The following is a 23,115-nucleotide window of genomic DNA, read 5'->3' on the forward strand; positions in this document are numbered from 1 at the left end:
AGGATGTACCACATTAGAATGAAAAGAACCCATTAATCAAACAGAAAGGTAAACGAACAGAGCTGCAGCAGCAGCAGCCCCAGGAAAACAAACCCACATCCTAAGGGCACTTAAAACGCACTGGAGAGCAGAGGTTTCAGATGGGAGGCACTTCTGTCTTAAAGCTATAGTTTGTATTAAGTGCCAGCTCCTTCATTCTCCTCAAGCAACCCATGAGCAGTGTCCCCCAGACTGGATGAATGAGAATAAGGATTTAATATCAAGTACAAATATCCATTCGTTAGCAGTCAAGCTTCAAATGTCTATTAATATTGCAATCTCCCAATTCCAAAGTACACTCCTAAGAAATATCACCTTATTTTGAGCCCATGTCCACAAATGAACCAAACATATCACAGAAAATTGCTAATAACAGTTACCAATCTCTTCTATTCTGACCCAACTCACCTTTCTCGAGGGACATTTTAAGCTCTCGCATGCAATTTGCTGCACCAGATTTGCGGTAGATGCCCTCTGTGTACAGGCCATGCATCTCTAGGTATTCCAGAAGCATTTCCATTACAACTGGAACAGATGTGGTCTCATTGGTTAAGTCCGCCATGTGCACACCAAAATGATGACTGCCCTGATTCTGTTTGCAACAAAAGAAATTTGAAAAAAAAATATTGGTGGGTATAAAGTACAAAAACCAAGATAGGCTACTAATAAAACCCCAGCTAAAGTAAAGCAGATTATTATTACAGAACTTTAAGTTATTTACCTGTAATTAAAGGCTGCAGAAATATATTATACTCGTGATGTTTCATTAGGGTATATATGTATAATTACGTGCCTGTGCATTAGATTATTAAAATGAAAGATGAGTGGTTCAGTTTTGACTCGGTTAAGTTACGTTCTGAAAACAAAATCTTTTTGGCTAACCAGCTATCACGTGTTTTGAACAGCCAAGAAGATAAAATCCGAACTTGCTCTAATTTGGAGTAAAGAACAGAGTAAAACCGAACCGCTCATCTCTAATTAAAATCAGCCAATTCCTTTGTGTCCATGTGTAGGCACGTTTAAAGTATGAAGTGCTAAGCCAATATGTAGTCAATCCGAGAACAGCAGACTCATGAAGTGGGCCTCCTATTAAACTTGAAATGCTAAAATAAACACATTTTAAGACTAAGCAGTTCTATCTCGACTAGTTCAATGTGACTAGTTAATTATTGTTGTTATATAGAGTTCAGCTAGTTACTGTCCAAGGGAACAAAGCTCTAACTACAAAAGGTAAACAGAAAAAAAAGTAAAAAAAATAAAAATAAAAAAAATCACAAATCATTAAAACCGCTTAGGAAGCCAAGTAAGCAAAAAACAGGATTTTGGTACTTACCGATAAATCCCTTTCTCCGATTCCACAGGGGACACTGGAGTTCAAGACAGTGGGGTATAGACGGTGGTAGAGTAGAACCTGGCACTTTAAAGAATTTAGAAGTGTGACTGGCTCCTCCCCCTCTATGCCCCATCAGCCCAAGTTTAAGAACTGAGCCCGAGAGGAGACGAGGACCATAGGAAAACGAGGAGAAGGAGAGGACCACAGAACGGAACAAGACCGACTGAGGGAGAACAGAGGAACCAACTGCAGGGAACACATGCAGTCACACAACCTTATAAGAAACCAAACAAAGTGGCAGGTACGCAGCGCTGGGCGGGCGTCCAGTGTCCCCTGTGGAATCGGAGAAAGGGATTTATCGGTAAGTACCAAAATCCTGTTTTCTCCTTCATCCACTAGGGGACACTGGAGTTCAAGACAGTGGGGACGTCCCAAAGCCAACCTCCCGGGTGGGAAGCGCGGAGAACTTGGCAAAACCGAAAACCGGGATCACCAAGAACCGTAGGCCTAATGGAAAGGCAAGAGCTGAAGATCAAGTGCTGTAGAGCAGAGGAGACAATCAAGGCTCCCTGCTAAACAGCCATAGAAATTCCACACCTTACAGCGTAAATCGAATGGAATACTGCTAGCAAGAGAACAACCGCAGATGAAAACAGCTGAACACCGTAAGCTCAGCCGAAACAGACCAAGCACGAACCAGAGTTGAACATAAGAAGCTGTATAATTTGGAGACAGCAGAATCCCAGCACTGCTGGACATAACTCATATAGTTATACATATAACAATACCAATCTACAGATACAGAGTTGATCCTGTCCACAGACTCCTAACAAGAGTATACAGGGAGCAAAAGACAAGACCGAACAGTCGCCCTGGACCATTCTTGAGGTCCAACTACTACAAGGTTGTCAACCAGAGTGAAACCATAGAATTCTCCAATAAGGATAGAGATCCCAAAGACATGAGGCAGAGGCAGCTTTGAAAGAATCGAGACCACAATTCCTTTCAGAGCGTCAGACAACAGTACAATCAACTCAGAAACAGAGGGAAAAACAGCAAATGAAACCTTGCAGCCGTAAATCCCCATACCAGACCACTGGCAGAATGTCTGGCAGCCCATCAGTTGTCTGCCTATTGAGTGGTTACTACTGCTTGGGGCGGGTCTCGAACTAGTGTATGGGGCGTCCCAGGTGGAGACCTTACAGCACAAGCCACTGTGCCGACCTGAAAAGAAACCCACAGCAACAAACTCCAAACAGCATCCAACATGATGGAAGTGCGTAGGCAGTATCAACTGCTGTCCTGAACATAGTATAAAAACAATCCAGTTACCCTAGTAGTTAAAGAGCACGGATGCAACAGCCACCCAGTGAGAGCTACCAATATAGGGAAGCAACTATACAGCAAGGCTACAGAACTAGGACAACCATAGAGGTACCCATCAGGTACCTGTCAGTGTGATGAAAATATTCACAGTACTGAACAGGAAAACCAACCAGGCCCCCTGCGTGGAACATAATGACTGTCACACTTTAATGTAAAGATGTGCATTAGCCCATAGATGAGCTACAGTCCATTAAAACCCCAAACGAATAATAAAGTGACATTCTCAATGTTGGAACTATGCACGCCAGGAAAGCTCTAAGTCTGGAGACTACTGATAAAAAGAGCGGATGGCTACTAAGTCTGCAGCTAGGATGCAGAAGGGAGAATAACGGATATGTCGTGTCAGGTTGCATGAAATCGGAGCATCTTCCGAGGCAATAGTGGGGTACCGCTTACCTGTGAGCAATCAGAAGCACTCTAGAAACTATGTAGAATGTCACTGACCTTCTCCATCTCACAGCAACCCGTCACATCGGGAATAGAGAGTAGCTTCAGTGGGCTAAAAAACAATGCTCCATAGCACAGTCTTCAGTCTGGCGATGTTGCCGTAGGAGAGACTGTAGAAAACTAGCAAAATGTTAATGGTAACAAGAAGATCATACTACAGGACTCTATACCTGAGCTTGTTCCATTAGGGATGTGTATCCTTATATAGATTATACATATACCCCAAGCACGGTCTGCTAGAGTAAGTATTAGTACATTAACACTTATAATGGTTAAGTGCGTATTAGTCAAGAGGCGGGATAGTGAAAGAATTAAATAAGACCCTGTACAGGTCAAGATACACATAGAAATATTACATATTTGATGATGGATCCCACCAGCGACCCTTGATAATCATAGTGTTCACAATGAGGGATTAAACTTGAACCGCAGGGCCCATGATTTACTGGATACCCACCAATCTAATCAAGCCAGGCATGACCCTGCCTATTTGGCGGGTAGCCCTAGGCCTTCAGGCACAGGAGCAGAAGTGTGGTCTGTTGTCATTTAACCAAGTAAGCCCTGAGGATGGAATAGAATCTGGATTTTTATGTACTGATAGGAATGTACCCAGGGGCCACTTTATAGCCTCATTTTATTGAGATATGCGACTAGACAATAATATGGAGTACAGGAACCTATACAGAGAAAGGTACCTGTACATAGACATAGAATGCAATAATTATCCCAAGTAAGAAGGGATATATCTGTAAAGAAAACCCCAGTTAGGGCTAAAAAAACAGGTGTTTCCCAATTATTAGGAAGTAGTCATACAAGGAACATGAATATATCGGTATACATACACACGTACACTTAGACAAATAGTTGCATGAGAAGTCAACATAGTAAGTATACTTGTCAGACTCCTGCACCAGGAGATCATTATGCTCTATATAATATATAAATATATACATAGTAGGAACCACAAATAGCGGCACTCCGAGACTTAAATAGTGATCAAAAAGGTATATCTAAACTATGTTCAAACAAACAGGCCGACGTTTCGGGGGACACGTGCCCCTTTGTCAAAGCGAGTTTATATACATACACATATATACACATACATACAATGTCTTATAAGTTTGCTACCCAGTGCGCCACTGGAGTGTAGTTGTAATAATAATAATAACTCATCCGAAAAGGGGGCGCCGTAGATATAAACTGACAGGAACAGAACTGTAACCCCAGAAGGGTAAAAGTGCCTATCTTATATACATGTGTGGACTACCAGAACGCTCCCAGACAAGTATACGGTCCATATTGGAAGCCATGCCTTAGGGAATTGTGACTATCACAATGTAAACTGCAGAACATGACTCTAGTCTATAGAGCCAATATAATATATTATAGCCTACAGCTTCTGGTAATCCCAGGCGGCTTCCCATCTGTGGAATTAGAGGTCACCTAATGATTGCGGAAGCATAGGCATACCCACACATATAACAAATACATTCATACATAGTATGTTTAAATCAAAGTTGTTGTACCAACCCACCGCAGCAGGAGAGTCCAGCCTCCAATCGCAGTATCTTTCTTTTTAAAATATGCTAGGTATCAGATATAAAACTGATAAGAACAAATCCTACCCTTGCTTTTATGGCAAGGATAAGAAGCGATACATGATTATATATATATACATGATTTTATATATATATATATATATTATATATTATACATGTACCCTCATAGAAGGTCACAGGTAACGATAATTTATCCAGGAGAAAGGGTGAACGCAGTCCCCCACTTCCACAAATTATGCAGTCGAGATTTCCGCATTTTGAGAAATCATCGGGGGTCAGCACACCCAGAGTGCAATGGATGAGCTTCGCCCTGGGAGAACCACCTTTGTGATCATGGTATCTCCCCTGCCAGGTAAGTATGAACTGTTGCTTACCTCCATGCAGGGAGACTGCTGATGTGCCGTGTGTCCATCCTCTGCTATAGTGTAGGCTTGATATTTTAGCAGCATGCTGTCCCAGACTGGTATAGATCCTGGAAGCCTCCTGCCCTTGCCTTATCAGGTGAGCCATTTGAGCTCCAGTTGAACCCACCTTTTCAAATTGGGGATCAAAAGGACGACCTCAGAGCAATGAAGTATACTGCATTATATTTAACGTATACAGGCATATTTGTCATGCGGAGGGCAAAGTGTCATGGACACAGCCTCTGTATTAGGCTGCGGCATGTTCCTCCCTGAGCTAGTGTCAGGGTCCAGACATTCACTCTATAATAGTGGCGGCGGATCCCGTGATATGTAGAGGTACTGCTTCAATAACTTCTGACATTAGTGAGTACTGATTCATTTCTTAATCAAACAGACTCCAGCAGCCATCTTGAGATAGACATTTGTAAAATAGTCGTAACTATCTCTACACAGTGACATCACAATGACGTAGGGCAGCAGTTAGGATAGTTGTGGGGTCGACAGTTTTGAAGTGCTCTCCCCAACAGAATAGAAGAACATTACTGCTACATAAAGTACTAACAAGTTAATTGCTGGAATCTGACCACCATATAGGAACTACAGAGATGAGCCAAGTTCTATATGGACCATGGCGCTGCGTGACTGAGTAAGCAGGAAGACTGCTACACTGCGTGCATAATTTGTAATTAGCTAAGTATGCCTCAGCATTATACTATGCACAAGGGAGACTATACACATAGGTCCTCTTCAATCTATATATTTATTAACAGTATATATAAGTAGGAAAGCCCCGTATATATACACATATATACTCATACATACACTTAACTCATGTAGGAATGTATACAAAGCTACCCATATTGCATTATGTCATAGGTAGACAAAGTTGCTTGCAACTAACTCCAGCAGCGGTACAGTGAGTGCAGCGTCTTCAGTCACCAACTTCTACGCCTCTCCCTGCACTGCAAGGAGCTGCCTCTGCAAAGTTACAGACTGTCTGTACTCTGTACAGTGACAGTCTCTGCATATACCTGCGCTGTAGTACGCGCCAACTGAGAGGCTAGAAAAAATATGCGGCGCCTACTCCCCGGGAGCAGTAATGGCTGCCGGACCTAAGCCACGCTCCCGCACTGCCAGGAATAGAGCCCCGGCGCTAACTGCATCCGGACTTAACCGGCAATAAACTAACCCCTGCTGCTCACCACTATGGCATAGAGCAGAGGGAGGAGGAGATCACATCGGCTCTCACTTACATGAGAGCAGCAGTCAAACACAGCGCTGTCAGACTCTATTAAGTGAGCCAGCGCTGACTCAGCAGTGCAGGGATGTTAAGAGCGTGCGCCAGCAGCTCGTACCAGGGCAGTGCACAGCGCACCTATGTAATTACAGACTGTCTGAACAGTCTCCCTTGTGGGTATCCGCGCTATATGCGCGGTAGCTCCGCCCCTTGTAATAACACTAGCTGCGTTATAACAGGAATCCAGGACTGTATGAGCCTGGGAGGGGGCGGAGGGGCCGCAGATCTAACTCAGTCCCCCGCTAGTCAGGGGAACAGAGCTATACTTACCAGCTGCTGGCATCAGGACTGCGGCTAGGCATAGGGAAGCACGGACACAGCTTCTATATTAAGCTGTGGCGTGTCCCTCCCTGAGCTACTGCCAGGGTGCCTGGGACCCGGACACGCACTCTTTATTAGTGGTGGCGGGTCTCCTGATGCCTCCATGTAGCAGGCTGACAGACGCAGTACTCTGTCAGCCTGTCCTCAATGCTTGTTGAAGCTATGAAAATAAAGTTAAAATAAACCCTTAATTTAACACACAACACTAACACTATCAACCTGGCACCCTCCACCCTAGGGTGCCGGGGATAGCCCCAGGCTATCAGTCTAGGCCTGGGGTGCCCTGGAGAGGGGTACCCAACTCCCCAGGGATCGCCGGCCTGGACTGACTAGCGGTCAGGGATAATGCTTTGGCCGGGGAAACCGGTGAAAGCTTTTCCCTGGCTGTAGCATTATGCTCCCACTAGAAAGAGTTTGGTGCTGGTTTGGGAATTTTCAGGGGACCCCTACTCGTTTTGTCCTGATTTTCCAGAACCAGCTCAACAAAGCCCTGTGCTGGTTCTTAATATACAGGGGGCCCCCTACGCATTTTGGCCCCTGTATTTTTAGAACCAGAACAGGCATTATAAAGCCCGGGGCTGGTTATACTTTTGGGGAGGGGGTGCAAGTTTTTTTTTTTTTTTTTTTTAACACACACACACACGCCATCACGGATCTCACTGATCTGTGATGGCTTCTCTAAAACTCGCACTTTTAATGCTACTCGCATTAAAAGGTGTCACTTTACATAGGGAAAAACTTGCCTAAACTCGCAAATGCATTAGCCTCGAGCTGAAAAGTTCGCAAGCTATTGAATTTGCCAGTTTCAGTACAAACTCGCACTTTTTAAAAGTGCGAGTTTGTACTGTTACTAAACCTGACTACCTATTACATTTGGACCTATATATTAAAAAAAAAATAAAAAAATATATATATATATTTTTTTTGCATTGTTGGAAGCAATGTGTATTTTATTTTTCAAGTGTTCTGTTAAATTACCTATTCTACCTAGATTTCTACCCATCACATTGCACTTACACGTCTCACTCCAGCTGGGGTGCAGTGGTTCTGAATCTTGCTTAGACATTTCTTGTGGCAGATCATTTTGCAGGCTGTTGAGGGACAGAAAATTCAGAATTAGGCCTAAACCCAGAAAAGCAAAATTAACAAATTAATTATACGGTAAGATTCAAATTTCAGCAAAAAAAAAAAAAAATCCAATGTTTTCCCAAATAATTTGAAGAGAACAAAATAATTAATTATCCAAGAACTTCTGCAAACCTGAATCATCACTGGTGGCTAAACATTTTTTCTTGTTGAATCCATAAACTAATAAGGGTTCATTAGAAACAGATTTAAAAATGAATTCAATAGTTACATTGTCAGCAAAACGTAAGGAGAGGGCTCTTTTTCACAGCTATTACTACATGCCACACAAGACCCCACTCATTTCACACCCGGGTTGTCCAATGGCTTTTATCCAAACCTGCATCTTGTCTACCTCTCTGGCCCCTTAAACTAGCAATAAATTATCTCATCACAATTAACCCATTTGAATCCAGCAGAAGAAGAGAATAATGACTAGAATGTCACTGTAGTTTGTACATACCACTACATAGAAAAGCTTTTTCCATGGGCCAGATGCTGGAGGAGCAATGTTCACAGGACTGACCAATGTTCACTTGGTAGCTGACAAATACATGTCCATGGGATTCCAGCTGTAGACAAAGGTGACAGAGATATTAGGTTAATGTAATTGATGGTCAGTTATTCCCAAAACTCAACGTGTGTGAAGGATAGTAAGGTGAACACAGCAACGCTAGTTTAAAACACTTTATTGGTTACATCTGTGTATCAGTCGAGTATTGTTCATTTTTTTTTTTTGTTTCCATAATACCTGGTGGTGACCTAATTGTAAACGATTACAAAACAGCATTCATGACTATAGGTCATCCATCAGGCATTGTGAGACCTGGCTTAAACGAAGTATTAAATTCTCTAAACCATGCTCTCTTACACAGCTTGGACAGGTATAGAATATAAAATTAAATTATTAGAGTTTACTGGCACATTAAATGAATATGAGTTGGTTAGTAAATCCACCATTTGAAATGCATGCTCACATTTTGGACTTGTTTCCTCTTCTTTTTCTGAGATTTACGTGGCTAAAAAACATAAAAATCATACATTAGTAAGAATCATAAAAAAGTTCACTTTTCATTTTCAGTTCCATTGACTACACCATTACATTTTCTAAACACCATTTTATCCATTACAATGCCAGTTTTCAACAATGCGCACACAAAGACGCAGCTAAAGATCTGTGATAGAGTCACATGCCATCCAATAAATGATCTAGAAAAAGAACATTCAGATGGTAGCTCTTCACAGGTTAATAATCCTTCAAATTGTGGATATGGTGCTTCAATATGGTTCGAAGTATGTGAACAAAACACAAAATAAATCATAGTATCATTAGCAAATAAAAGGGTTTGCTCACACTTGTGACCACATTTACGCAATCGTAGCTGGCAATGGAGTTTCCCCATGAGATTTTCTGTCGTGATTAATTTCAAGTATATTTTTATAGGAATTAAAGTAATCTCTACTGTTTTCAGTCATACATCTGTGCTTCCCCATTTAAAGGTTGATTATACTAAGTATTTTTTTTTTTTTTTATTACTCTTTTCCAGTAATAAGGTCTATAGTTTTTATGACAAAATTATTTCTCCTAATTTAACTACGTTCCATGAGGGAGTAAAGGAGCTTTTTCCCTCCAAGAACCTGTGAGGGCTGTGTGTGACAAAGGTACCCAAATGAGGACTAATAGGCTTTCCCGAGCCTGATCCCTATCATGGGAGGTTACACCCGAAGGACTGGTTTGAGATAAGTGGATTTTATTTGTAGTTTGGAAGGCATTTTTGTACATTGACACTAGGCTCCATTATATAGCCAAATAAGTGTGGTCACAGGTGTCAACAAACCATTTTATTTGTGGATAATGCTTGAATTTTTTGTTTTCTTCACATACTTTGTACCATTTTGAAGTTCCATATCCTCCACTTTACCCATGTAGCATGTCTTCCAAACATACAGGTAGGAGAAGCAAAAAAAAAAAAAATGCAGTAAACATGGTCTGCAAATTTAGCACACTCCTAGAGTTTACAAAAATTTGTCAACCTCTGTAAACACCATGTACTTTAATTATATGAGGAGATAACCAATACAATAACATTCCTTTAATCTATACTACCTAAATAAAATCATTTACATTAAACTAAACAAATACTTCAAATATTAAGAACAGTATGCTCCCGGATATATGAATCTCAATAAAGTCAACAAATTATAATCTCTTCAGGAAATTAAAGTAGTCGATGGTTAGAGACCAAATTAGTAGGGAAGGGTAATGATATGGTTAACAGAGACATGCACCTTCTAGAAATGAATCTGAACCAACCATCTATACATACCTATTGCTTTTCAGCATAGCAAGAAAAAAAAAAACAACCCTCAAATCTGTTGAGGACAGAATTTTATTTTATTTTGTAACTTTTAAACCAATGTCAAAATGTATCACATAAGTTACGCTACATATATTTTATGAGTTTAAAGCTTATTATGGATATGTAAACAAAATGATTGCAAAACGCACTGTTTTACTTAAATGAAACTGTAATGACACTACTACTGCTTAGATATATCGTTAATATTTAGTATTCTTCTACCATGTGGCTCAAAGCTCAATCAGTTAATAATAATTACAATGTGATACAACATTCACTTCAACAAAAAGCCTAGGTACACAGGTGTGGTTTGAGAAAACATTTGAAGGAAGAAATTTAGTACCTAATTGTTTTGGAGAAGGGCATGTGGTGTATTACAGCCATCTGCTGGCCCAATGTTTTTCAACCACTGTGCCGTGAGTGATTGTCAAGTGCGCCGTGAGGTCAGTGCGGTCAGAGCTGACTTTACTTGTACTTCTGGCCTGGGCAGTTTTGGGCTCTTCAGGGAGGCACAGGAGAGCCAGGGCTGTGTGACCTATGGAGATGCGGCGGTATGACCTTGGTCACGCATACCGCGTTGCACGCTCGCCTGCCCACTGCTCCCAGCTCTGCACTGTGTGCTCAGTCACTGAGTGTGAGTAAGCAACCCCAGCCAATGAGAGACAGGACAGAGACGACAGTGAGCGGTTATTTTAATTTTCACTGCAGGGGCCAATGTGATTTTTTATTTGATTTTTTTTCTGTGGGAGCCAGCCAATGTGATTGTTTTCTTTCTGTGGGGCCAATGTGTATGTTTGTTTTCTTTCTGTGGAAACCATTTTGTTTTATTTTTTTTCGTGGGGCCCAATGTGTTTGTTTTTGTTCTGTGGGGGCCAATGTCTGTTTTTTTTTCTTGTGGGGGGCCAATTTGTGAGTGTTTTTTCCCATGGGTGCCAATGTGTGTATTTTTTTCCCATAAGGAACTTCTAATTGCTAAGGCACACCATCAGTGAGGGTCTTATGATGTGCGTTAGCAATTTTAAAATCTTGTTCAGTGTGCTGCGAATTGAAAAAGGTTAAAAATTACTGTGGTGGCCTATCACAATCCATTACTAAAATATTGTAAGACAGTATAGACTACAACCGAAATGTTTATATTAAACCAGTTCAAAGCAAAAAACACTTTAGTGTGCTATTCATGTAAATTCTAAAAGAAAAACATCAAGTTTTGACAAAGCCAGGAACGTAGACAGTTCTATAGTTTTAGACCAGTGGTTCTCAAACTCTGTCCTCAGGACCCAAAAAACAGTGCATGTTTTTCAGGTCTCCTCACAGAATCACAAGTGAAATAATTAGCTCCACTTGTGGAGTTTTCAATCTGTGTTAGTGAGTAATGAATACACCTGTGCACCTGATGGTTGTGATTCTGTGAGGAAACATGGAAACCATGCACTGTTTGGGGTCCTGGAGACAGAGTTTGAGAACCTGTGCATTAGACAGAAGCTGTTGTTACCTGTCCGTAGTGCTGTTCTGCAGTGCCGGCGCTGCCGAGCAACAAAAATCACTGTAAAAATGGCAGCTGACATTTTCCCAGTGACGTCGCATGCGTAGAACTGCTGTCCCCTCGAAAACAGCATAGGCACCATTTTCCCGGAGACCTGCGCATGTGCAGTAGATTCTGGCACTAAGCCAGATTCTACTGCACCGCCGGAGAGAGGAGGGGGTCCGCACTGAGTCTGCACACAGGCCCCCTCCTCTCTTAAAACACCCCTGGTCAGTTCCCTTTTAACCCACAGTCTCTGGGAATGTTCTATTAAATAATGTGCCTATTAACTTACAGTGTGTGGCACTAGAATGTGCCATATAAGAATTCAGGCATCTGGTCTTCTGCAAAGCATACTTACATCTCTCTCCTATATACACAGATCCTAATACTCTAATCATCTATCAAACATTAAATCCTTCCATTGCTGTCAACTGCTACCTTCTGCATCACTTCATATAACTTTGTCAAATACCTAAAGATAAAACTAAACTAAAATTTACATGACATTGTACCAGCTGTTCTCCCCATGGTCCAATCTTCTTCATTTCCATTACCACTTGCTTCACTCTTAGACACTTTAGACATACAATTATATCAGTAATCACTATCTGTGCTCCTGTTTCATCTTTATATCTATCTTTACAGATACATTTTTGTCAGAATTGAGCAGCTTTCTGCTGCATTCAGCATTGCATCCAGCCACTTGTTATTATGTTTTCTGTCATTCTTGAGCTACTTGAGCACATTACCTTCATTCCACGCATTCTGCTTTTTGATAACTCCAGGCAATCGGTTATTCACAAGTTACACATGGAATTCCAAACAACGTAACAGGATTATATGGCTGGTAAAATACAGCTGGCTATTGATCCCTATTGCAAGTATGCTGTCAGCAATACAATATACCAAAATATGCTTCATTTTTTACTGCAACATATACAATGATCTTTAATTAGAACAACAGAGGAAGTAATGTTTGAAATGGTACTAGGCTGGCCAAGCCCTCAGATATTCCCAAAGCAACACTTCAATTTAAACAACCAATGCTTTGCACTTTAACCCCTGTAAAGAGGACCTATGACCAACAAAGGAGAGGTGATTATTTTAACAAAATCGATTAAAAGAAAGAGTGCACAATGGTCCAGGCATTAACACACACACAGGTTGAGATAAATGTACAAATTAAAAAAAAGTTTGTACATTTCAGTCAAGATGAAACCTAGGACTAACCTTCTGGGTTTCGGTGTCCTCTCTTTTTGAGTATCCCCGCGTGAATTCATCCAGAAAAGACTGGAAAAGGTTCAGCACAAGCTTCACATCCTTCTCATTTTTATCCTGGGTTAGATTGCCAACAAGGAGCTGGAAATTGTCCATTAGGTCCTTGTAACCAGCATGAATATGCCCTTTCTGCAGAAACAAGTAAGAGGTATGAGTTTGGTTTCATACACAGTAAAGGCACCATTTACACTCATACTTTGCTGTGGTTTCGTCGGCAGATCACTTTGAATTGCTGTGTCGCATGGGTGGCTATGATAGTCCCAGCACTAGCTATGTAACCTTTACAAATGCTTGTTATTGGGTACTATTGCAATATCACCAAATTCACAAAACCATAATTGTAAGAAATTGGCAGAACACCATACTTTTGAATGTGTTATACAGAACAATAAATGGCTGTTTTTTATTGAAAAGAGACAAATTCTTCAAAACCCACCTGTGTATGTGGAGCCTGATAAAAAGTCTCCTCATTCATGCTGAATTTTGTGGCATATTACCCCTACCGTCATGGCCAAAAGTTTTGAGAATGACACAAGTATTGGTTTTCACAAAGTTTGCTGCTTCAGTCTTTTTAGACCTTTTTGTCAGATGTTACTATGGCAGTGGTTCTCAAACTCGGTCCTCAGGAACCCAACGCAGTTCACGTTTTCCAGGTCACCCAGCAGGTGCACAGGTGTATTCATTAGTCACCTACACATTTTAAAAGATCCACAGGTGGAGCTAATTATTTCACTTGTGATTCTGTGAGGAGACCTGGAAAACATGCGCTGTTTGGGATCCTGTGGACAGTTAGAAAACCTGTGTACTATGGTATACTGAAGTAAAATTACAAGCATTTCATAAGTGTCAAAGACTTTTATTGACAATTTCATTAAGTTTATGTAAAGAGTCAGAGGGCAAAATTTACTAAGTGGCAGGTTCTAAACCCCGGCGGTGTGGTGGTGGTTTTGCTACCCACAGATTTACTAAGGCCAAAACCGCTGCAAAACCACCGTCAAAGCAAATTTTAGAATAGAATACAACAGGGCTGTCATTTAGAAACCGCCACCAAACCCATGGGGTTTAGAACCCGCCGTCAAACTGCCGGGGTTTAGAACCCCCCGCTTAGTTAGTGCTGACCCTTCTTTTTCAAGACCTCTGCAATTCGCCCTGGCATGCTGTCAATCAACTTCTAGGCCACATAGTGACTGATGGGCGCCCATTCTTGCCTAATCAATGCTTGGAGTCAGTAATGTGGGTTTTTGTTTCTCCATCCGCCTCTTGAGGATTGACCACAAGTTCTCAATGGAATTAAGGTCTGGGTAGTTTCCTTTCCATGGACCCAAAATTTCGATGTTTTGTTCCCCAAGCCACTTAGTTATCACTTTTGCCTTATGGCAAGGTACTCCCATCATGCTAGAAAAGGCATTGTTTGATACCAAACTGTTCTTGCATGGTTGGGAGAAGTTGTTCTTGGAGAATGTTTTGGTACCATTCTTTATTCATGGCTGTGTTCTTAGGCAAATTTGTGAGTGATCCCACTCCCTTGGTTGGCTATTTTTCCTTGTTTATTTTATTTTTTAGTCCCCATTACAATACAAATTTTTTGGATATAGGCTACTATGTGTGTTCTAGTATTTGATTTTTTTTTTATTTTTTTTTATTTATATATTTTTTTATTATAATATTGTGTTAAGATTTTTTAATATTTTTCCTATGTTTATGTAATTTATTTTTGAAATTTATTTTGGATGTTTCTCACTTATTTTGTGATCAACACTGTATTTGATATTTGTTTGTTGTACGATTTACTTTAAAAATTTTGATTAAAAAAAAAATAATGGAATAGATACAAGGTAGTACTAGCTCTGTTCATTCAAATTCGCTAAGGACAAAAAGGGAATAAAATAGATGCTTACATTATAGAGAAACAATATAATAAACAAAAGGCAAACATTTTTCATTAAACAAGTACATTGGTCTTACATCCGACACATCTAAGTGTACGTTAGACTATCTCAACACAATGCACAACACAAATGTCAAAAAAAATATTTAATGGGCAACTCTCTACTGAGGTAGGACACTTGTTGTGGAGAGTAAAACATTTTGGTGGTATGGCAAAGCAATTATGTATACAAGAGGTTATATGCAGAATCTTACTGGAGAAGAGTACATGGACTTCAGGTTTCCTCTGAACATTTCCAGTGCTCTGTAGAGGAGGCTCTCAATGGGAGATTTATTCTGGTGTAAAGTGTTAAACTGAGAAGACAAACAAATAGAAATGCACTTATTAAATCATGGTAATCTGAGATGTCTGACAGGTTTTCCCCACCAGTCTTAAGATGGGTACACACTAGACTATATATTGGATGATTTGTTATTTTGGGACGAATTTGAACGACAAATCGTCCACAAGGTCCAATGTGTACAGATGTGTCCACATACATCTATCCACCATGCGCTGCAGGTCGCGCCACACAACGCGGGAGCTGTGCGCGCCTCGGTAGCGCTGATCATATTTTATGTGACTTTTTACCTTCAAATTTGTCTTATGCACACAGTGATGCGAATAGATAGCACAACCATCTTCTGCCGATTAAAATTATATGCAGCATGCCTATGTTCTCTGTGCATCTGCAGGTGTGTCTGCATGTGAAATGCTACGTTACAGTGTCAGCGGCTGTAACACTAACATAGCGTTTCACATGCATATACACCCGCAGATGCACAGAGAACATAGGCATGCTGCATATCATTTTAATCAACATCAGCTGCTTGTGCTATATATTCACATCGCTGTGTGAATAAGACGCATTTAAGGTAAAAAGTCACACGAAAGGTGCTCGGCGCTACCGAAGGTCTGTTTAGCGCGCAAGGAGGCTAGATGTACGCTTCCCTCACACTTTATTCTTCCTTTAGCTATATTATCATGAGGGATTGCACCCGGGAATAAATTTCATTCACACCACCACCACAAAAAGAAAACAGTATTCCTTACATGGGGCACTCTCAGGATTCAACCCATCCAAATATGAGATTTATATCTAGTATTATTTTGGTGATCAAGAAAGAGGCAATTTGCCAAATATATCCGAAATTAAAATATAAAAAAAACTTATTTTTGATTTCTAAAATAGCAAGCAAATATAGGACAAACATTAAAATTTTATTTAAAATTTTAAATTTGAGCGATATATATGAAAATGAATAAATATTACATGATGTCTCAAATATCTAATTGTGCGTTCTTGTATTTACTTTACACACTGAATTATAATACACTCATATCATTGTGTCATGTTTGAAAAAAATGTTTTGATATTAGTCTAATGGGTCACTTCTTATTAAAGCCATGTACATTGACTGGGATCCAATACACTTTGTTTCTTTCAGTGAGTTAATAACGGAATAATTGGAACTATCATATTGCCACTGTTGGTAATAAAATATTTTATCATTTATAATTTTATCAAAATATCAGATACTAAGTATGCACTTATCTGTTATTTAAAATGTACCCGTTTCAGTTATAAATGTAACGCTATATAATTATTTGAATAATATCTAGTGTTGATTAACAATGTATCTTTATTCATTAAGGAGAGGACAGTATTAGATTGAATAGTGATTAACTGTTCACAATATCATCCACATTCCTTATTTCAGTCATTTCAAATGTTATAAGCGAGGTCCAGATTAGTAACCTTACAATTAGTGGTGCAACATTAACAGAACATGGTCCTAGAATATTGTAGCACTCAGTGGGGGAGATGTAAGAAGCCCTGAAGCGGTATCAGCTCACGTTATGTGCGCTGATACCGCTTCTCCCCGATGTATGATCGGGAAGTTGGGTGGTAAATGACTGAGGCGCTATGCACCCCTGTCATTATCGGCGCTACTATCTATAAGATAGCAGCGCCGATAGCCTGGGCCATGTATCAACGGTCAGATCGCCTGACCGGTCGGCCCGCTGTAGCTGTCGCTATCGACAGCCACAGCCTGGCGCTGCCCTATCCCCACAGCAGGGACAGCGCTGTCCCTGCTGCGGCGGCTGCCGGCTCCAGGCTGCACGCAGGGATCTTGCGATACTTGCGAGATCCAGCGCATGCTCAGTGGAGCTGGCCGGGACTGAGACAGAGCGCATCAGCACTAGGCTGACGCGCTGCGGTCTCTAGCGGGTAGCGCCGGAGGGGGAAGTTGAACATTGGCAACAGTTTAATCTCTACAAGTCAGATCTTGGAAATCTAATCTGTAAATCTAATGCTAAAGCTCAAGATCCAGGACCTATTACCAAGTTCATATACAGAGAAAAACATTTTATGGATAAAATCTATATGTATTTGTAAATTTAGAGGAGGTTGCAATCTATGCGTTACTAACATTTGTAACATACCTTGGTAAACAAAAAGTCATCAAGGTGCTTTAGTTCAGTAGAGTTGGTGATATCTCGGTACAAAGATGAATTCCATGTTTCAGACACGGCGGTAGCTTTCCCAATTTTAATAGATCGATTCCTGCGAAGCTTATTGCCAGTCTCAGTTGGTAATGGTTGAATAACCTGTCCTGTGACAACTGTACCTTGAATACAAAGGTATATATATGAAATTACATGGACAGACAGTGTATCTGGCATGTTCGCAAAATACCAGCTAATGGATATAAAATGAAGTGTAAAAGCAATGCTGACAAGTAAGCTGTGCATTTATACTTTAGCATGGTTCTAGGATATTACATTTTGTTCATACCTTCTAAAGATCTTTTATTTGCAACAATGTCCTGGGCTAAGTGTGGAAAAGATGGTTGTTCTGTACCATCCGGGGTAGGTGGACTCTCTCTGCTGTTTTTCTTATCAGGCCTCTTCCCCAGAAGCCTATATAGAGGGCTCTTGTAAGTTTGTCTATAGATACAAGATACATCTTAATTATGTATACAAAAACATTTTATGGTTACATTAGTTGAATATGCAAGATCTGCCTATCATTACGTACTTGGAGTCTGTGGGTTGTGCAGGTGCAGTTTCTGTGTGAGTGCTGTATTCACTGGATTTCTTCTTCTGCAGATTAACCTTATTTTGTCCCTTATTAATGTCAACAAGCACAGGTGGTGGCTGTATTGGAGATAGTATAGAGTAAGATACTGACATATTAAACAGTACAGCAGCCTTTTACATGCAAATGAGTAGCTCACCTGAGTGGCAGGGGGAGACTGTGTCACTGTGGATACTTCTGGAGATGAAACAGAGGCCTTTCCACTGTTTGAAATGAATCAAAATACAGCATTGAGCATTGCACTGTTATAAACCAGATGTGTGGTGCTACATCACAAATTTATTTACCAAACAAGAAAGGAGCAAAAACTACATTATTACCTTACTGTCATTTCTTTGCTGTTGTTTTGCGGTTTTACCTCCGGTCTCTCAGGTGTTACTGTAGACTCAACATGGCCAGTGTCATTTTGTCTCTTTTCCTTCCACTTTTCTGCTTTGTTTTTAAGCTTTTCATGGTCGCTGTACCTCTGTATAATTCCTACATTGGAGATTTCTGACTCCAGTGGGGTTTTCTGCTTTTGCTTTTCCTCTGGTGACAGCTTTTCTGAACATTTCTGGAGGTCCAAGTGAAGGTGCGAGCGCCCTGAAGGTTTCACTAAATTTGGATCCCGGGCCTTCTCTTCATCTGCCTTTAGCTTGCAGACTTCTTTCTCTTGATCAGTCTTTTCTTCTTGGGATCCCACAACCAACTCTTCCTTACTGCTACTCTGCTGTCCATTTCCTTTTTGAATACCTCCTTCCTCCTTCTCAGCCTCATCTAATGAAGTGTATACATGCTTATTCTGCAACATGTCATGCATCAGACATCTTTGCCGCCTGTTTTCTCTCTCACGGCTGTTGGATGCTTGGTCAGGGCTCTTTGCGACACTTCTGGTGCTCTTTGACACTGTGGGATCGGCCTTTTGTTCAGATGCTTTGTCTTCGGCAACTACTTGCTGCTGTGCATTGGAAATGTTTTCTTTACTTTGCCTCTCTTCTTTCGCTGTCCTGTTACGCTCATTCTCTTTTAGAATCCTATCCTCCTCTTCTTTAGTTTTGCAGACTATTTCCTTTTGTCCCACTTCCTCTATCATAGTCTTACTTTGCTTCTCTCCCTTAATGTAATCTTGTTGAGCACTCTGTATGTTGGTCTCAGAGTTCATTTCTATGACACCTGTAGTACATATTTCTGATTGTCGCTTCAATTCCACCTCTCTCCTCTTTTGCTCCTCTTCCCTTTTCGTCTTCTCCAACACAGCCTCTCTTTCCTTTTCAAGGGCTTCCAGTTTTCTTTTCTCCTCCTCTCTATCTGCTTTATGCTTTGCTTCCAACATAATCCTGAACCTAACAAAATACATTATTATCATAAGGATATTTAAATTTATTGTAACGTACAATTACACTACTGTGGACAGCAGGGCATTATTAACATAAGTGCACTTTGTACCTTCCAAATAAAAATTGACACCAAGATGCCAAAAAGAAAATGTAAGACTTCGTATGCATGAAGATCAAGTAAAAGTCTCACACTGCTACTCCATGAAATCCAGGGGAACTACAAAATGACGGGATGCTGTTAAGATGCAGAAATCCCGGCGCCGAAATGTCAACCCACGCCAGGATACCGGCACCAGAATCCCGACATCACTTCAGATGCCAACGCCAGAATCCTGAACGTGTGTATAGCGGTGTAGGTTAGGTTTAGGCCGCAGGGGGGGGGTCACGGAGGGTTAGGTTTAGGCACCACCGAGAGAGGGTTCGAGTTAGGCACTATCGGGTAGGGTTAGAATGCAGGAAGGAAGGGTTAGGGAATAAAAGGGGGTGGGTTAGGATACTTACCGAGCCCCTGACGAAATTCTGCTGTCGGTCTTATGACCGCCGGCATCCCGACTGACTGTTTTGTGTATGTATGCGTATGCATTCCAAAATGACATACATATGTGACTATCTCTGCAGAACTGTAGACGAAAGTGTGCCAGCTGAACTCAATTTCTTTTATGTCTAAAATGTGGCATATTAAAATAGCTATGATTGTGCTCTGTACATGCAGACTACTTTATAGTTCCTTGGGATGTAGACATTAGGCGTGTGTTCATATGCCCAACTGTCATTTTATGGTTTTGTGTGCTCAGAATTGACTGTTCTGTAGTCGCGATCTCTCTTATTTCCTAGTCGGCATATTGATTAAAAAAACTACATACATCATAAATGAGAACGAAGTATATTGAAATATTTGAATGGAGGCTACTTTGGCACAGTGCAAATGTTAAATATGGTCTGGAATCAATGGTCAGATAGAATAACTTCAGATGTTAAAAAGTTAAAACTGAACATTGGGAAAAGCTCTCATTTTCAATAAAAGCACTGCAAGTAATGCTTTATATGACATATCACAGATCAGTGAAATATGACATAACCGAACACAGTCATGTGAAGGCGTCCATCAGGGTGTCTCCTCTCACCTTTTTTTTTGTAGGTATCCTTTGAAGCAGGCCTGCAACATACAGATAGACTGAATTTGCCCAACATAGGCCTTTCTCTGTATATATCCCTTCCATGCTGCCTGGATGCACACAGCTGCATTCTTCCTAATCTCCAACTCACGCCTCACACGATATGACCTCCAGTACATCTGTGAATAAAAGCACAGATTTATCCACCTTTCAGAATCACATACGCTACCTAAAAACAGGCTTAAAAACAAAACAAAATCTACAATCAAAGAGAAAAGGTTGGGTGCAGAGGCCATACAGGGACATCACACAGCGTGGTACACAGCTACTTCAAACAAGGGATGGCTAATTCCCACAAAAAAACAAACAAAAATGCATAGACAATGATACATTATACCATAGAATCACTATATTCAAATTAATATAAAAAAATATATAAGTAATCCATCTGGGGGACACTGCAAAGCTGACCATGGGTTAGGTGGGCTGGCACAGGAATAGGCATTAGAAAGGCTTAAAGCTAATTCCAACCCCCCCAAGGGCCAAATATTACCTCTCCTAACTCCACCTAACCTCCGTTTTTCTGTAACAAAGCCGTATGGAGGAAGAACCACCATAACTATGTCACAAGAAACCAAGCGAAACATAAAGCAAAACAAATCAAGCAGGGATCGCAGTGTTCCCCAGATGGATTACAAGGAACGGATTTTAAGGTGAGTACATAAGAAATCCAATTTCCTCATACAGCTAATCTGAGGGAAACTGCAGAGCTGACGCTGGGACTTCCCAAAGCAAGACTAAATGGGGGGAATTGTCTGGCAAAGCCATGTGTAAACTGTGGTGCCCAAACTAGCATCATTTGAACCAACAACTTATAAATAAAATTTGGCACATGGCGGCCATGGAGAAAATATCAGCTTATATCCACAATACCTCTCCTAGGTTCCTCATGGTTTGGTGTGACTGGTTCCTCTATAACAACACCACGCCACATGGGACCCTGCCCTCAGGCTTTTCGAACCTCCTACTCCAATTATATTAGTTATTTGTTTATTTTCTCTCCATTTTACTATGGCGACTTCTATTTAAGTTTTCCCAATATACAATGTAGACCCGGATTCGGCCTCTTTCCCACTTACCCCCATCTTATTCTTCCTCTTTTTCTTCCCTCTTCATTTGTCCCCTCTCTCTCTCTTACACGTTTTTTTAATTCCCAACTTGTTCTCTTATGTAATTCATACTATTATTTACAATCTATTTTTGAAGTATGTGCTATGATATATAGCAATATTTTATCTTTTTAGGTTTTATCTGTTTTCAGATTGTTTTTTTTGCTATACGTGTATTTTGGATACTTTATTATCCTATATTTTTATCTGTGTAATATGCTAAATATCGCTCTTATCCATGCACATATTGTTGTACCTTATGTAATATGCAAAATAAATTTCGTTAAAATACTTTGAGTATCGTGGTTGTATAGTATTAATGTATCACTGTATTAACTAGTACTTCTTGCTTTCTATACAACAATAAACAGTCCTGAACAGAATTTGCTAAAATGGGCAAATGTTACTTGCACATTTTTGTCATAATCATACACAAGAAGTTACACAAAGCAGAAAAAACAAAAAGGGACACTTAATTATACGATTTAATTAGAGAATTTTCCAATATAACTTTAATTAAAAAGGATTTTCCATGAATAGTTTATTTAAAAATAAGCCTATTCCACTTTTTACTTTACTATAGAGATTGACACTCACAAAAAAAGGATTTCTTTAATTAAACTCCTTTTCTCATTTAGTTTACGCAGATATATTTCCAAGGCATTCCCTTCACTTTAGAAGCAAGAGATATTAAGAACTGAGCAAAGTTTTGGTTGGAAGGGTTATTTTAATTCAAAATCACTAGAATGCCCAAGGAGTCGGGAAGAACTATAAAAGTCACTACTATATAATGAACTTCAGGCCACAAATACTGTGTATAGAAGTGTGCCCGGCTGGCCCATAGCAGAGGTTGTAGGAACAAACCCACAGACCGCAATCTAGAATAGGGACACGCACTCTAAATCAGCATGGAAAAACGTAAATTGATGACATTGTATACCATTATATGATCAAAGGGCTATTTGGCAACATTCCAGACATTCCAGATCATTTCTATTTAAAGTTATTAACATTAATTTGTACATGTCTCTCCATTTACAGAATGCTAAATATTGGACAATGTCTTCACAAATGTTAAATTCTTCCTTCACTTGATTTTTTTCATATTTTATATAGCTTAGTAACTATACGGAACTATTATTTTTTTATTATTAATAAACATAGCTGAAAAAAGTAATGTACTCTACATATAGAACACAATTTAAAATTCTAAGGATAGTAGAAGTCTTTGAGAAGTTTATGGACAAAACAAAAGATGAGGATACAGCACAGGGTTGTTTTTTAATTATTTGTTGTTTTAGCAAGATGGTTCCCACTGACATCTGTACAGTAAAGGTGCCTGGCTAAGCAGCTCAAATACAGCAGTTACTCAGTGATGGAAATGTAAAAAGTATGTATCTATAGGAAACCA

General features: G+C 40.2%; 1 protein-coding gene and 1 non-coding gene across 6 annotated transcripts in view; both read right to left on the bottom strand.

Moving 5' to 3' along the window:
- MYO9B (myosin IXB) overlaps nucleotides 1–23,115 on the bottom strand; it is a 177,669-nt gene that overhangs the window by 40,579 nt on the left and 113,975 nt on the right. For 4 of the 5 annotated variants that reach the window (XM_088478475.1, XM_088478474.1, XM_088478472.1 and 1 more), the window contains 12 exons: nucleotides 20,545–20,714; nucleotides 18,425–19,426; nucleotides 18,244–18,307; nucleotides 18,045–18,163; nucleotides 17,802–17,953; nucleotides 17,450–17,634; nucleotides 15,217–15,315; nucleotides 13,027–13,203; nucleotides 8,889–8,930; nucleotides 8,375–8,483; nucleotides 7,804–7,877; nucleotides 448–631 (listed from right to left, as the gene is read on the bottom strand). In XM_088478475.1, the coding sequence (XP_088334601.1) occupies nucleotides 448–631; nucleotides 7,804–7,877; nucleotides 8,375–8,483; nucleotides 8,889–8,930; nucleotides 13,027–13,203; nucleotides 15,217–15,315; nucleotides 17,450–17,634; nucleotides 17,802–17,953; nucleotides 18,045–18,163; nucleotides 18,244–18,307; nucleotides 18,425–19,426; nucleotides 20,545–20,714 (2,377 nt within the window). The remainder of the gene's footprint in view (nucleotides 1–447; nucleotides 632–7,803; nucleotides 7,878–8,374; nucleotides 8,484–8,888; nucleotides 8,931–13,026; nucleotides 13,204–15,216; nucleotides 15,316–17,449; nucleotides 17,635–17,801; nucleotides 17,954–18,044; nucleotides 18,164–18,243; nucleotides 18,308–18,424; nucleotides 19,427–20,544; nucleotides 20,715–23,115) is intronic. The other variant, XM_088478473.1, reaches the window with a different exon arrangement.
- LOC148517628 (U1 spliceosomal RNA) lies at nucleotides 4,960–5,124 on the bottom strand. The gene has a single exon (XR_015879281.1). It is a non-coding gene; the product is annotated as a U1 spliceosomal RNA (small nuclear RNA).

The sequence above is a fragment of the Taudactylus pleione genome, unplaced genomic scaffold (assembly GCF_031769625.1).
Source record: "Taudactylus pleione unplaced genomic scaffold, aTauple2 ptg000214l, whole genome shotgun sequence".
In the NCBI taxonomy this organism is placed as follows: Eukaryota; Metazoa; Chordata; class Amphibia; order Anura; family Myobatrachidae; genus Taudactylus; species Taudactylus pleione.